The 17,893-nt window shown below is 32.0% G+C and overlaps 1 protein-coding gene across 4 annotated transcripts in view; it reads left to right on the top strand.

Moving 5' to 3' along the window:
- The window catches only part of C1H8orf34 (chromosome 1 C8orf34 homolog), a 394,007-nt gene that overhangs the window by 140,198 nt on the left and 235,916 nt on the right, over positions 1-17,893 (top strand). For all 4 annotated transcript variants that reach the window (XM_031946288.1, XM_031946289.1, XM_031946286.1 and 1 more), the window contains one exon: positions 7,626-7,798. In XM_031946288.1, the coding sequence (XP_031802148.1) occupies positions 7,626-7,798 (173 nt within the window). The remainder of the gene's footprint in view (positions 1-7,625; positions 7,799-17,893) is intronic.

Genomic DNA, 17,893 nt, shown 5'->3' with positions numbered 1-17,893 from the left:
TTGTTATCTAATGCATTAGCTATTCTCACCCTATTTGTGTCAATTATAAATTTTGTAAATTTGCCTTCTGGGTCCTTATCCAAATCATCGATAAACATCTTAAACAGTACAGGTCTAGATATTACTCTCTGAAGCTCTCCATCTATGATCTCCTTCCTGGCTGATGAAACTATTAATGTCTGTTCTCTGAATTCAATCAATCAGCTTATTCCAAATCTTCCTAAATATACTAACATCTGGTTCACTTTCCTCCATCTTGTTCATGAAAATTTAATGTGAAGCCTTGTGAAATGGTTATCTAAAATCAAGGTAAACTATATCTACATTATTTCTCTTTCTCCCTCCTTCCCTTCCTCTCCCTCCCCTACTTTCTCCCTTCCTCCCTACTCCTTCCTTTCTCTCTTTTCTCTTCTCCTTTCCCTCCTTAGGTACTTTCTCTTCTTCATGTCTACAATTTTTCGAACTTGGTTAAGGTCAGGCTATGAAATCTTCCCCAATCTTTTCTGCTGTTAATGCTCTCTTTCTTCTCAATTTCTCTTATAGTTTATGTATTTTCATGTATGGTGTGTTTTTATCAGAATGTAAACTCTTTGACTGAAATGATTATTTTATTTTGTTTTATTTTTATTTCTGGCATCTAATGATGCTCTCTACATAGGAGGCATTTAGGAATGTTTGTTGAATTATTTGGAATTAATTTTTACCAACTTTATATCTTTGGACAAGTCACTTTTCTGCATTTTGACTTTTCCAGTTTAAAAGTGGGATTTTTAATTTTTGTTCATTTAAACATTATCACTGCACTTATTTTAGTCACAGTCCTGAAAGTTTGACATCCTTACATTTTTAGTAAATAGGACAAAGTGTAGATTGAATCCAAACTGCTTACTCAAGCATTCATGTAATTTACCTCTTTCTTTCTATTGTTTTTCTTTTTTAAAAAAATTACATATTTAGTATTAATTTAAAAAATTTAAATTCTAAGTTCTCACCTTCCCTTTATAGGCATCTTTACCTGTTGAGAAGGCAAGTAATATAATATCATATTCCCATATTAGCCATGCCAAAAAATAAAGAGGCAAGAAAAAATAAAGAGAAAAATGTGCCTTCAGAGCTCATCTGTTCTCTGTAGGTAGATAGCATTTTTTCTCATTAGTCCTATGGAGTTGTCTTGAATTGTTGTCTTAATTAGAATAGCTAAGACTTTTTAAAATGATCATTCTTACAATACTGCTGTTACTGTGTTCAGTAGTGTAGGAGTTCTCCTAAGTTCTAGTTTCATCATTTTGCATTACTTCATAAAAATCTTCCAAGGTTTTTATGAAACGATCTTAATCATTTCTGATAGCACAGTAATATTCAATCACAAACATGTATCATAACTTGTTCAGCCATTTTCTAATTGATGGGCATCCATTCAGTTTCCAATTCTTTGATATTTCAAAAAGAGATGCTGCAGTTATTTTTGTCTATATAAGTTCTTCCATTTTTTCTTTGATTTTTTTAAAAATATAGATCTAGTAGTGGTGTTCTTAGTTCAAGGGGCATGTACAATTTTATAGTCATGTGGGCATATTTCTAAGTTATTGGAACAAATCACAACTCTGCCAATACTGGATTAGTGTCCTTATTTTTCCAATTCCCACCAGCATTTGCTATTTTCTTTTTCTAGCATATTAGTCAATCTGATAGGTAAAAGGTGGTTACCTCAAGGTTGTTTTAACTTGGATTTCTCTAATCAATAATAATTTAGAGGAGCAGCTAGGTGGTGAAGTGGATAAATCATTGGCCTTAAAATCAGGAGGAACTGAATTCAAATCCAACCTTAGACATTTGACACTTACTAGGTATATGACCCTTAGCAAGTCACTTAACCCTCATTGCCTTGCCCCCCCCCCCAAATAATAATTTAGATTTCCTTGTCACTATTTATAGCTTTGGTTTTTCTTTGAAAAACTGCTTATGTATATCATTTGAATATCTACCAAGAGGTAAATCATGCGAAAGTTTAAATAAGCAGTTTAAACATCTATTGATTGGAGAATGGCTCTTTAAATAAAATAAATTTGACTTTCCTAATATATTTGGGAAATGAGGCCTTTATTAGAGAATCTTTTTTTTTCTCTCAAAAGTAATTAATTTGGGGCAGCTGGGTGGTACAGTGTATAGAGCATCAGCCCTGACATCAGGAGGATCTAAATTCTAATCTGGCCTTAGATACTTACCACATCCTTGCCCTAGTGGGCAAGTCAGTTAACCTCAATTGCCTCAGCAAAAAAAAAAAAAAAAAGAAAGTGTTAATTTTCCAAATGCATATAAAGACAGTTTTTTAACATTCATTGAGTTCCAAATTTTTTCTCCTTCCCTCCCATGCTCCCTCCTCCCTCAAAAAGCAAGCAATTTCATATATGTTATATATGTACAATCATTTTAAACATTTTTCATTTTTGTCATATTGTGAAGGAATTACCAGAGTAAAAGGGAAAAAAATCATGAGAAAGAAAAAGCAAACAAACAAAAAAAGTGAAAATTATCAGAGAATGTTGCAGTAAAATTTCCCATTTTCTGCTTTTCTTTTAATGTTGATTGTATTGGTTTCATCTTTATATCTAGATGGTGTATCCATTTTGTTATTATATTAGTAAATAGTAGAAGATATAGGTCTGTGATCTCTATGATTTTCAAAATTTTCATTTTGTTCAATTGGGAATTTTTTAATTCATTTTTTAAAAATTTTTGTTTTTAATTGAAACAATCCATTCTTTCTCTCTTTTACTGAAGAACACATGTAGACACATGATTTTCCCTCTAAGTACTGCTTTAGTTGCACCCCTCAACTTTAGTTCTATGGTCTCATTTTTGCCATTCTCTTTATTGAGATTATTTATTATTTTTATCATTTTTTCTTTTACTTATTCATTTTATAGAATGAAATTATGTTGTTTCAATTTTTTTATCTAAGTTTCCAAGCCTCTTTGACATTTATTCTTTGAGGCTTAACTCAAAGCTTTGTCTTCTAAGTTTGTCTTCATTTTCCCTGTCACCACAGCAGTTTTTCAGTCTTTTATTGAATGTTATTTTTGTTGTATTATGGTCTGAAAAGGATACACTTAATATCATGCATTTCTGCATTAGATTGTGAATATATATGTGTATATATATATATACACATAGATATATATGTGTATCTTTTGTGTGTATATGTGTGTATAGATGATATACATATTTATATCTATATACACATAGATATAAAGATGTAGATATCTACATATACATACTGTGTATGTGTATGCCAACTTTTGTTTTGGAAAATTCATATAAAGATGAGGTTCAAGCATTGTTCTCCCCCCCCCCCATCATTTTCTCTTTTACTGTAAAACCTCTCCTTTGCATCCTTTTTTATATAAGAACATTTATTCCATTCTTCCATTCCCTCAATAAATTGTTCTTCTCACCCATCAATTTTTAAAAATCATTTCAATTTAATTCACTCCATTCCCTCTGTCTATGTAAACCCCTAATTGACTAATTAACTGAGATAAAGTTTTTAGAAGTTACTTATACTATCTTCCCATATTGGAATATAAACAATTAAACTTTATTAAGTTGTTTATGCTTGCTTTTTCATGTTTACTTTTTATGCTTCACTTGAGTCTTGTATTTGAAAGTTAAATTTTTTATTCAATTATAGTCTTTACATGAAAAATAATAAAAACGGATATTTTATTAAATATTCATTTTTATCTCTGAAGGATTATACTTAGTTTTGTTGATGGGTTATTCTTGGTTGTAATCCTCACTCTCTTGCCTTCTAAAATATCACATTCCAAGCTCTCTGCTCCTTTAACATGGTGGCTGCTAAATCTGTTGTGAACCTGACTGTTGCCCCTTTATATTTAAACAGTTTCTTTTGGGCTACTTAAAGTATTTTCCCTTTGACATGGAGACTCTAGAATTTGGATATAATATTCCTCTAAATTTTCACTTTAGGACCTCTTTTAGAAGGAGATTGAGGGTTTCTTTCAATTTTCTATTTTACCCTTTAATTCTAGGATATCAGGACAGGTTTTTTTTTTTTAATGTATTGATATTTTAAGTTCTTTCGTTGATTATGACTTTCAGGTAGTTCAATAATTCTTAAATTATTTCTCTTTAATCTATTTTTCAGGTCCATTTTTTCCTAATAAGATTTTTGGCTTTTTCTTCTATTTTTTAAATTCTTTTGACTTTGTTTTGGTGTATCTTGATATCTTATAGAATCATTGGCTTCCTCTGGTCTAATTGTAATTTTAAGGAAGTTTTTCTTTTTCAGTGACCTTTTGTTCTTCATTTTCCATTTGAACATTTCTGCTTCTTGATGAATTAGTTTCCTTCAGTAAAGTTCTATACATCTTTTACCATTGGTCCAATTCAATTTTTAAGTTCTTATTTTCTTTAATATTTTTGTGCTTCTGTTATTAAGCTTTATTTTTAAAATTGTTTTCCATAATTTTCTTGAATTGATCTCATTTTTCTTCCCAGTTTTTCTTTATCACTTTTACTACCCTTTAAAAATTATTATTTTTATCTCTTCTAGGAATTTTTGTGGATTTGTGTTCATTTTATATATTTTTTCCTTTTGAAGCTTTGCTTGTAGCTGTTTTGACATCATTGTATTCTTTGTGTCTTGCTCTTCCCTACCACCCTTGTAGCTTTTTATGGTCAAATTAATTTTTCTGGCATTTTTCACTTGAACTTTGTTCTAAAATTAGGCCTTATTCCAAGGGGAAGTAAATGTGTGAGTATTGTCCCAAACTTCAGAATTTTTCACATTGATACTTTAATACATAGTTCTGGAGGTTTGCAAGTTTTTGATGCTTTCAAATTGGTATTATATGGAGAATGGTATAGTAATTGATCTGATCTGCAATCAGATCTTTAGTGAATAAAGGTCCCTTATCCCTTGAGAACAGAAATGCTACTGATCCTCAGGACACTTCCATTCTTCTCACTACAAATATTCCTTTCCACTTTGGAACTATGACTCAGAGGTAAATATAGGCAATGGAACTGCCAAAGTGTCCAATCCTATTCAATTCTAGCATAGAGTTCCATATAATTATTTTTAAATTAATTTCCATATCCTCTTACCATAGCTGGACTGAGAATATGAAGCTGCTACTACTGCTATTGCAACTGCCAAGCCCCACAGCTAGTGTTACTACCACGTGTGCTCCAACTAGTCCCCATCCAGGTGTCAAAGATCTCTCTTTCTGACTTCTGAGTTGTCTTGGGCTGGAAAAAATGTCTTATCCATACCTTTTGTTGACTTTACCATTCTTAAATTTTATTTAAGGCTATATATATATATATATATATATATACATATATATATATATATATATATACACACACACACACACACACACACACATATATATATACATACATATATGTATGTATGCATGTATATCTTTGCACCCATATATAACCCCCATATACATCTATGCATATGTTTATGTTTATGTACACATGTGTATAGATATACATATAGATATATACATACACATATGGGTATATACATATAAAATATATATACATACACACGAATGTGCATGTATGTGTGTATTTACATAAAAATCATTTGGTTTGGAGAGGAATTTTGGCATAGCTTTTACTACTTTTCCGTCTTTAAATTTTATTTTTCAATTAATTCTACTACCAAACTAAATCTTAAAGTAATGTATAACAAAATTTCACTCCCTAGTTCCATTGAATTGCACAGCATTGATTTAGCATAGTTTTGGTATATAGTCATGCAACTGGTTATGAATCCACCTAACTGCATTATTATACAGTTTATATCTCCACAGTGTGTCCACAAGTCTCTTGTCAGAGATTTTGTCAAATGCCTTGCTAAAAATCATATATATCCCATTGATAAGATTTCTCTTATCTCTAGGTCTAATAAAAAATACACGAAAATAACATTAGAATTGGTTCTTAATAACATGCAAACTCCTGGTGATTACCATGTCCTTAACATTACTGATGTTTACAAATCAAACATTTAATAATCTATACTATAATTTTTTAGAGGTTAACTTCTAGTTAAGAATCCGTACTTTTTCCCTTTAAAAAAAATCTAGACAATATTTCTTTGACACCATTTTTCAGGTATCTCTCCCATTTTCTACTTTTCCGGATAGTAATATCATTAATATTTTAAGTACCCTTAAATGTCATTTATCTGAACCTGCACTTTGGAATTTACTTAGAACTCCATACTAATCCTAGGCTTCAAAAATCTTCCTAACCATATTTTTTTAGATTTTCTATTCTGAAGACCATTCAGTTTTTAATGGATAAAATGGAAACAAAATAAGAATTATATAGTTTTGGTTTCTGTTAATATGCTATCATATGCTTCAATGAGTTTTTATCTTTTCCTTGTTCTTTTTTCTGTGAATATTTCTTTAAAAGCTCTTTTTTGCCCTTTACATTTTTAATAAGTTTTAATTTATTCTGACTATTCTTGCATTCCATAACTAGTGGTAGAGGATAAACATCCCATGTAGGATTTCAAAACAATTCATTGGCTGAATTTTTTTTTTTTTATAATTAAATGCTCTAGTACTAATTAATTTTTGCTGATCACTTAGGAATGTAACTGAAAAAATTTCAGTGAGATTGTTACTGAATACGTACTCACATTCTGTGATTGAAATTTTATTCCTAAAATTGTCTGCCTTAAAATGTCATTTAAAATTTAAAGCTGGAAGTCTGTTTTATATTTCCCAAATAATATTCACCAGTGCATGAACACTTGGTATCATCACTGTGAATGGTCCCTTCAGTGATGCAAATCACTGCCCAATCTGTCAATGCCCCCATGCACTCCAATAAATTTACCATAGTCTATACTTACTCTTCATAGTTTTCTTTTGACATCATGAAAATATCCAAGTAGCACATGAGTTATCTATCACTTTTGTCTTGATCTCATAAGACAAATCTATCCTCATCTTGGATATATTTTTCTTTGCTGCCATGCTTTCTTTATACTTTTTCTTCTTCATAGTTCCTTGTATGGCTTGCAGATTGTTCTCATCCTCTCCATTATTCTCTCAGTAATATTCAGCTTTAATTCTTCAGAGACTCTAGTGTTCTCTAGTTCCAAGACATATAATTACACTGTTAGAATATTAGCATTGAATAGGCAGCCTTTTGTTTTAGAAAGAAGTTGGAGATGATACAACTTTTTCAGTTTCATAAAAGGAATGAAAGCCTCTCTCTTCTTTTTGTTTATTTCTGAACCCATATTCTTGTTCATTTTGTGATATCTATCTAAAGTTGTACTAGGATATTATATGTATAATAAAACATAGTATTTCATTATCTTAAATTATTTAAATATTATTTTGTTATTGTATTATTTTACTATTATGAATAAAATTTATTATTTCTATATTCCTCATATGACAATATTTAAAATAAAATAACATGAATAAAAGGACAATATTTCACTTATAAGTAAATTTTTGTGGGAGAGGAGAAGGTATCATCATGAAAAGAAGATATAAACACATTTTCCCCACTTTTCATGTGTATGAGTTAACCATTTAGAATTATTTTTTCTCATTCAGGATACAATGGCCTTTAACTCAACTCTTCTGAGGCCTCGAGTGATTGGAGAATGGGTTGGTCGAGAAGAAAATGATGCAGATCCACTTGCTGCTGAAATGTTGCAACCTCCAATTCCCAGAAACAAAAATGAGCCGTGGGGAAGTGAAGACAATACCACTAGCCCTGCAGGAAGGTAAGACTGGGCATCTCCAGCATGGTGATTACTATTTTCATTGAACAAAAAGCAGATTTGTCTACAACTGGTGACTACTTTATTGCTATACTCTATTTTGATTTATATTATCCTCAATGTATTTCAAATATTGCCCTATCTTATTATTATAAACTAATTACTAATAAGTTTGATCCCCTCCACAAATATGGAAAAAACTCAGCTTTTTTTTTTTTTTTTTTTAATAATTATGACTTTTTATTTACAGAACCCATGCCAGGGTAATTTTTTACATTATCCCTTGCACTCACTTCTGTTCCAATTTTTCCCCTCCCTCCCTCCACCCCCTCCCCCAGATGGCAAGCAGTCCTATTTATGTTAAATATGTCACAGTATATCCTAGATACAATATATGTGTGCAGAACCAAACAGTTCTTTTGTTGCACAGGAAGAATTGGATTCAGAAGGTAAAAATAATCCAGGAAAAAAAACAAAAATGCAAACAGTTTACATTCAGTTCCCAGTGTTCTTTCTTTGGTTGTAGCTGCTTCTGCCCATCATTGATCAACTGAAACTGAGTTAGATCTTCTCTTTGTCAAAGAAATCCACTTCCATCAGAATACATCCTCATGCAGTATCGTTGTTGAAGTATATAATGATCTCTTGGTTCTGCTCATTTCACTTAGCATCAGTTCATGTAAGTCTCTCCAAGCCTCGCTGTATTCATCCTGCTGGTCATTTCTTACAGAACAATAATATTCCATGACATTCATATACCACAATTTACCCCACCATTCTCCAATTGATGGGCATTCATTCATTTTCCAATTTCTATCCACTACAGATAGGGGTGCCACAAACATTTTTGCACATGGGTCCCTTTCCCTTCTTTAGTATCTCTTTGGGGTATAAGCCCAGTAGTAGCACTGCTGGATGAAAGGGTATACATAGTTTGATAACTTTTTGGGCATAATTCCAGATTTCTCTCCAGAATGGTTGGATTCATTCACAACTCCACCAACAATGTATCAGTGTCTCAGTTTTCCCGCATCCCCTCCAACACTCATCATTATTTTTTCCTGTCATCTTGGCCAATCTGACAGGTGTGTAGTGGTATCTCAGAGTTGTCTTAATTTGCATTTCTCTGATCAATAGTGATTTGGAACACTCTTTCATAAGAGTGGAAATAGTTTCAATTTCATCATCTGAAAATTGTCTGTTCATATCCTTTGACCAAAACTCAACTTTCTAATAGAAATGAAGAAAATGTAAAAAAAAAAAATCAGTGAATATGTTGTTATTATCTACCAGAACTAAACTATTAAAACTTTTCTTGATTATAATTTATTAGTGAAGAACTATAATTTGGTAGATAAATAAAGGAAATAGATGGGGAGGAAAGGATTTGATGGAGCAAATAAATTGGTGCTCTGGTTTCAAACCTCAATACCATTGTCAGACTTTGCCATATAAGCTTTATAAACCTTGAAGCATCATGTAAATGTGAGTTGTTACAATGCCCAATCTAGAGCAGAAAGCAAATAAATTCTTGTTGAATGAAGCATTTATGCAACACTATGTTCTAAAACACTGTGTTCTAATTTCTGGGGATATACTCTGCCCTTAAGAAATTACATTCTCACAAGGAGAAAGAATATGTATGAATTAGTGTTGCTTAGGGAATGGTGGTTTAGAAAACAGAAATGGTGTTTAAGTGGAGACATAGGGGACTTCAGTGTCACACTTTCTGTAGAAAAAGTAATAGTATGAATTGGATTACTGGTGCCAGAACAGAAAGAGAAAGGTATATAATTGGGGATAAGAGGCAGGAAGAGTAAGTGCCTTGCAGCAGAATAAGGGGAAAGGAGATGACAAGTTAAAGAGTAGAATATGATGCTAATTTATAATAGTAGTAAAAGAAGTAGGGGAAGTACTGGTAGTGGTAATAGTAGCAGTAGCAGTAGTAGAAGTATGACATATATATATATATATATATATAATTACATGTTATATAACATTAATACATTTTAAAAACCTACCTTAAATATGATTTTTTAACTATTACAGGTTTGAAAAATTCAAAATTTGTATTCATTCCATTTACTTTAGATAGTCAAAATAAAGATTTGACATGAACTACGTAAGTTTTCCACTAGAAAGTTACTTCACTTGCCACCATAAACAAGCTCTTTTCATGCATAGTTCTGCCATTTTTCTTATGTGTTTATCCCCGTGTCAAATTTAGAAGCTTACAACCAATAACCATCCTTTCTCAAGGAGAAAATTACATTCACTTCAGTGAAATAGATTTTGATAATTCTTTTCTCTCACTTATCACTTGGCTGGAGGGGAAAAATTTTCAGACTTCTCATTAATGTACTTCAGGCATAAAAAAAAAATGGTTCCCATTTCCATGAAAAATTACTTTTACATTATTTAAAAAGTTAAAGTGTCTTGCATGGAATAGAAAAAAAATCATTTTTAAAATCCATTTGCCCTCATTTTGTGAAATGTCAGATCAATTCCAGTTGTCAACAAGGGTATTTTTATCTTTAATACCTGACTTGTAAGATAGACCAGACTTTTAATTTTACACACTGACAGATATTAACTTTGTAGTATTACATAAAAAAGAATACTTCTTTTTACTCCAAAAGTGGTCATCTCATTTATCTAATTCATTTATTAAAACCATTTCAGTGGCTCTGTTTTTTTCCTCACCGTGGTGATTACTGTGACAAATATACCATCATTCCCACCATCACTTTTTTAGATTTTTTTCACCCCAAAAAGGAAATCTTTCATATATCCTAGACTAGTAGTTGATGACCAGATAACCTTGACCTTGAAGAGTTATTTGAAGTTCTTATTTTTAAATATTTTTCCTCAAGAATTCTAACTCAATTTATACTTCTCCTCTTTTCTTTAATTACACACACACACACACACACACACACACACACACATATATACACACACATACACATAGGCACACATACACACACACACATATATAGCACTTTGGACAGTTTTTGGTACATTTTTAATAAATACTTTTTTTTTCATTCATTGATGAATGAATCCTCCATTTATTCATTTATTAATTCTTTCTTTCAGATAAATGTTCATTTTCTCAACTCAAAATTCAATTTTTTATATTTATGATATTCACAGTAAATGTCTTCCACTGCTAGAATAAAATTCATTTATTTCTCTCTTTCTAGTCACTTGTCTTGCTTCAAGACTTGAATACCATGTCCATGAAGCCTTCTCTGACCTCTCCAGCTTTTAGTTTCTCTCTCCTCACTTTTTCTTGTTCTGTTCTTATAGTATTTGTACTATATTTCTGATTTCCCTGAGTAAAGTCTAAGTTCTTTGAGGGGTAGCACACAACACAGTGACTTATACACAGAAAGCTCTGAAGAGGTGGTCATTGTATTGCTACTTATTGAAAAGAAAGTATCAATCCATAGATTGATGAGGTGAGAATTTGGCTAGATTGGACAAAAGGGAAACAATGTCATTCATGATTTCATATTTTAGTTTTCAAGACTTAGTGAATTATGATGAACTACATTTAATAGCATTTCTCTTATCTCTAATATAATTAAAAAAAACTATCACCTCAAGATACATGTATTGATAAAGATATTGCAAAGAAGAATACCTCACTCCTGAGTTTATAGCAAAAACCTGAAAATCTTGATGAATCTTAAGATCCTCAGACACTATCAACATTTAATTTGTATGGATTTAATATAAATCAATTACTCATGGAGAAAGGAAGAAAAATACAAATATCTCCTGGAATACACAATTGCAGCCTGATGATTGAGCAGCACTTGTAGTCTGAAATATTTCTGAGTAATTGGTGGAATAACATTATACTGTTTCAGAAAAGTAAATACAGTTTTCCAACGTGACACTTCACAGAAACAAAGACTATCAAAGTTAGAAGGGACCTCAGAGATCAACTTGCCCAAGAGTTTCTAACTGTGAGTCTATGGAGCACCCAAACTGTGTATAGATTTAATGAGATGTATGAACTTAAAAATGTATCTTTATTCTATTATAATTGGCTTCCTTTGAAATTGTATGTATTTTAATTTATTCCTTTAAAAGCAATAATCCAAAAAGGGATCCAGTATCAGAAAATCCAAGGTCAAACAGTTCTGTCAGTACATAAATGCATAACCATGGGCAAGTAATTTAAATTCTCAGGACCTCAGTTTTCTCTTTTGTAAAAGCAGGGTGTTTGATCACATAATCTATAAAGTTCCTCTTAGTTCTTTGATTACGTATATAACATTTTAAATATTCGTGGTAAAAAATGTAGAATGCTGTGCAAATTGGGTCACATGTCACTGAATAGTTTCAGCTTCATAGCTGTACCTATGTGAAACTTAGTTGTCCTTTTACTTATTAAAAATAGGTGCTCTTATTTTCAGTGTTAATAAATAAGGATGCCTTTACTGTAAGTTTAATCTGAGTAGTTTAATTAAACTTTGCAATAGCTCAGGGTAATAGATTTCCTAGAATTGCTTAATAAGTTCTAACAGGAGGTGTTAAATAGACTTGTCAAGCCTTGAAAGTGTGATAAAGCTGCTATAATCACCTCATTAAAACATGAAAAATCTCCCAAAATATTATAGAAATGATTAATTGACTTTCTATATTACATTAGTGTTATAATGAGTTTGTGCATATACAATTTTAAAATGGAAGTGGTTACTAACAAGAAATCTAAATTTAAAGATGAAATAGCAGCCTAATATCCTTTTCCAACAAATTCTTTGATGTTCATTAAAATCAACAGGAGTTATAAGAAGGAAGAAAAAAATTCTTTTTTATAACTGATCAATGGTTCCTATTGCAATTTTCAAATTGTGACTGCTTTCTTGGGTATGTCTACCTATATGTTTCTGTGTATGGATTATGTATACTTTCTATAGCAGAGACATTATCAGCATCCTCATAGCTTACATTTATATGGAGTTTATTGTGTGCCATGCACTTAACTAAAAGCTTTGACAATTATTGTCTTACTTGACCTTCACAACCACCTTGGGAGGTAGATATTATTATCCCCATTTTACAGATGGGGGAACTGAGACAAACAGGTATTAAATGACTTGGCTAAAGTCACACAGCTAGTAAATATGTGGGATTGAAATTGAACTCATGTCTTCCTAACTCTAGGCCCAGATTCTATCCATTGCATCAATTTATTACCTTTAATCCACCAACTGGCTTATTTAATGCTTCTAAAACATCTTTTCTGACAAAAATTTAAATGAATTTATGCTGAATGTGGTAGGTGAATTTGTAGTTCTACCATACATATCTTAAATACTTTTCTTTATAGTTAAGCAATGGAGATAATTGCATCTTTTTCTTAATAAGTTACTAAGAATTTGCTTTTGAATATGCTGCTAAAAATAGTTTTGACAAGTTGAAAACTTTTAATTTGGCGTTTGGGATATTTAGAAGTTATTTAAGCAAAATATTCCTATGTAACAATATATTCTTTATTATGATTGTCTCTATGATTGGAAGCATTCTACAGGTAAAAAATTGAAAATTCTTTTCACAAGATACTTCACTTCCTATACCTATGTCTTTTCATTGTCTGTCCCAATGCATAGAATTCTTTCCCTCTTCATATCTTCCTATCACCCCTCTGGCTCCCTTCAAGAATCAGTTCAAACTTAGCAATCTGAAGATTGTTCTCTTCTTCTTCCTAGATGATAGGATCATCCCCTCTCAGATTACCTTTCATCTACCTTGTGCGTTTCCTTGTTATCTACATGTTGCATCCACTATTAGTATATGATTTCTTTTTTTAACAAAAGTTTTTTATTTATAAAACATATGCATAATTTTTTGACATTGACCCTTGCAAAGCCTTCTGTTCCAAATTTTCCCATCCTTCCTTCACCCCCTCCCTTAGATGGCAGGTAGTCCAATACATGTTAAATATGTGTTAAATCCAACATATGTATACATATTAATCAGTTATCTTGCTGCACAGGAAAAATCAGATCAAGAAGGAAGAGGAAAAAAAAACTGGGAAAGAAAACAAAAAGCAAGCAAACAACAACACGGAGTGAGAATGCCATGTTGAGGTCCATGCTCTGTTGCCATGGTTTCTCTCTGGGTGTAAAGTTGAAGAGAGCCATGTCCATCAGAATTGATTATCATATAATCTTGTCGCCATGTACAATGATCTCCCGGTTCTGATCATTTCACTTAGCATCAGTTCATGTAAGTCTCTCCAGGCCTCTCTGAAATCACCCTGCTGGTCCTTTTTTTTTACAGAAAATACTATTCTATAACATTCACATACCATAACTTATTCAGTCATGCTCCAATTTCTGTGCAGCCACTCAGTTTCCAGTTTCTTGCCACTATAAAAAGGGCTGCCACAAACATTTTTGCACATGTGGGTCCCTTTCCCTCCTTCAAGATCTAGGATGCAAGGCCAGTAGAAACATTGCTGCATCAAAGGTTATGCCCAGTTTGATAATCTTTTGAGCATAATTCCAAATTGCTCTCCAGAATGGCTGGATTCATTCACAATTCCACCAACAATTTATTAGTGTCCCAATTTTCCCACATCCCTTCCAACATGCATTACTATCTTTTTTCTTTCATCTTAGCCAATCTGACAGGTGTGTAGTGGTAGGATATGAGATCTTGAAGACAAGGACATTTCATGTCCTTTTTCTATATGCTCTGCACTTATCCTAATACCTGCACATAGCAAATGCTTATTGTCAACTAGTTGGATAGAATGCTGGGCATGAAGTCAGGAAGGCTGAATTCAAATCTAGTCTCTAGCACTGAGTAGTTGTGTGACTTTGAGCACATCACTTTACCTTATTTACTTCAGTTCTTCATCTATAAAATTAGCTATAGAAGAAAATTGCAAACCATTCCAATATCTTTGCCAAGAAAACCCTAAATGGGAATCATAAAGAATCAGACATAACTGCTTCAAATGAAAAATAAGAAAATGTTTGTTGACTGACCGAATGAGTGACATTATAAAGTCTATTATATATCTTTTAGAATTGGATCAAAGGACTGGATTTAAATCCAAGCTCTTCCACTGAACCTCTTTTGGTCTCTCCTTTCTTCATCTGTAAAATAATGGAGTTGTACTAAATGGTCTTTTAAGTTCTAAATTCTTGATCCTATGCAGTACATATTCTATGTAAGGTAAAAAGACATTACAAGAAAAATATAATATGTGACAGAATGTGATCCACATATGATTACAATATTAATAACAACTAATATTTGTATGATAATATAATATTTGACACCACTTTTATGTAGGTTAAAATTTGATGAGAGTAAGACCACTTTCAACTTAGATCAACAAAGGTAACATGAAGGAGGTTCTACCTGAAACAAGTTACAAATAAGTGGAGATATATAAAGAGTGCATTTTATGAAGGTGATGGGGGGGTAGCACAGAAATACTTGAAAAAAATTCAAGAGATTGGAATATTGTAGAAAATTATTAAGGAACAGCTAGTCATCTAATTTGACCAGCATATAAAGTGTGTAAAGAGAGAATGTAAGCTGAAAATAAGCTGAAGTTAATTTATCAAGGGACTTTGGTACAATCTAAGAAATTTGCATTTTATCCTATATTTTATAATAATTATGATTATACATTTTTATTTTATCTTTCAATTAGCAGACATTTATTTTATCTCCTTCACAACCAACCCAATTTAAAAGAAAAGAGGAGGAGGGAAAATCTCATAGTAAATAGTCAAGCAGAGTCAAGTTTGCATAATTAAGCAAAACAAATTTCCACATTAATAGTCCATATTCAAAAATATTTGTCTCATCTATATCATGAATTCATCATTTCCTTTTCAGGAATCGGGGTTGAATAAAACATCATTGGTACTTTGGAATGATAGTTCATCGCTGCATTCATCAGAGATTTTAAGTCTTCCTTTCTTCCTTTTTTTCCTCTCTCTTTCTTTATTTTCACTTCATGCTAAATATTTTTATTACTTTCCTAGGAATAAAGTGGGTTTCATTTATCAAATGCTTACCATGCTCTTTAGTAGTGCATTAAGCTGCAAACGAATGAATAAAAACATTTTAAGTACTTACTAAATGCAAAGCACTATGTTAAATACTAGAGATAGAAATAGAAAACCAAAGACTATTTGTTCTCTAGCAGTTCATATTCTAGAAAGGGAGACAACAACATATAGGAGATTTCAACTTTAAGCCAGATAGAAAAATCCCATAGTCATTAGGGTGTGATATTAAGATAAATGGTAATGCATCTTCTTTGCTATCTGTTGCACTATAAAATCATGTATGTTATCTTGCTGAATTTTTCACAGTTCTATAGACTTTGGCATCAGAAATCATTTTTTTTTCTGTGTTTTCAGTAGTTGTAATTGAAAAACAGTCTTGGGCTGCAGCAGTTGTAAAAGCACTTACCAGTCTCATCTTCATTGGGGATGATAATTTGCTAGGATGATAACTGCAGGGGCTAACAGGATGTTGGCCTGGTGCTATGTTGGGAACTTTCATTTCTGGAATTCTTGCTTATATTTTCTTAGTAAAGGCATTTAGCTTGTGATTGTCATTAGTGAAAAAGGTGGGTCCCTTCCCTATAGAAATTGCCTCTTCCCATAATAGGTCAGAGAGGAAGGGAACACTACTATTCCTAGGACTCTGGGACTCAAGATCTTGGGCTGTCTCCATTGGGTGCTGAGGGAAGGTTATGCATGATTGAGATGGTAGTAATGATTTGACTAGCCTAGCAATTACTGGCTCTGTTTTTTTTTTTTTTTAACTTTTCCTTGTAGCTTTGGGGATACAAAAATCAAAAGGCTGCTTTCAGAGGGCTTACCTCTTTTGGGAGAAGAAGTAATGTGAATATATATATATATATATATGTATATATATATATATATATATAGAGAGAGAGAGAGAGAGAGAGAGATAGTACACATGTGAATGAGTACAAAATATATGGAAATAAATTTTGAGGTAGACAGTAGAATTTGTAGAATCAGAGAAGGTACTTGAGTACTTTGAGTGAGTGAAACTTTGAAGAGATAAAGAATTTTGAGAATCATCAGTGAAGAGTGAAAGCAATTCAAACATGGAAACCAACCTGAGCAAAGGCTCTGAGACAGAAAATGTAGTATCTAGTAGCTCTGGAGAGAGTGGAGTGCATGAAGAAGGTGGTAGTAGTAGTGGTAGTGGCAATAAGTATAATCAGCCAGGCTAGATTGTTAATTGCCTAGTGTGACAAAACAGTTGAATTTGTATTTTATCATAGAGTCAATAATGAATTATAGATATGGATTCATGAAATTCTGATTTTTTTTGTTATAGGAAAATCCTAGATATGAAAACTCTGCCAATATCTTCACATTTTAAAATTTTTACTTGCCTTGATCCCAACTTCATTAATTGTGGTTCATGACCCCATATGGAATCCATATCCAGATATGGAAAGTTTAAGAATCCACCGACAGAACTGTCAGGTCATACTGCTAATAAGAGCCAGAGATGGGATCTGAACTCAAGGCCAGATTGTAAATCCTTTCAGGAGGAGAATATTAGGTCTTTTTGACTTATATATATTACTTTGGCAGCTCTTGGGGATAGGGTGGGATTGGAAAATGGATTAAATTCTAGAGACAGTGGAAAGAGTGTTGTATTGGTCTCATAACTATAGGAGGTGAAGGTGCTTCACCTTTATAGAAAAGTGTTTCTTCATGAAGAAGTAATTCGAACATTGAGCATGGAATGGAAGGATCAATTGTAACACAGATTCAGTGGGAGGAATGGAGGAAATTCATTATTTTCATTTCACCAAGTACTTTGATTAAAATAAATATTCTAATTATAAATTCCATTTTTAAAGTAAATATATCAGATAAAACCTCATATATATTTTTTCCTCAGAGGAAAAATTGGTTTTCAAAGTGAAAGGATGAAATTATTTATTAATCCCTATATGCAAAACCCTATGCTAAATATTGAAATATATGTGGTTCTTGTTTCAATCGTGTCTGACTGCAGTTGGAGTTTTCTTGATAAAGATACTGAGGTGTTTTATCA

This window comes from Sarcophilus harrisii, chromosome 1, assembly GCF_902635505.1.
Source record: "Sarcophilus harrisii chromosome 1, mSarHar1.11, whole genome shotgun sequence".
Lineage (NCBI taxonomy): Eukaryota > Metazoa > Chordata > Mammalia > Dasyuromorphia > Dasyuridae > Sarcophilus > Sarcophilus harrisii.
Note: the sequence above shows the minus strand (reverse complement) of the source record. Positions and strands in the feature narration are given on the sequence as shown.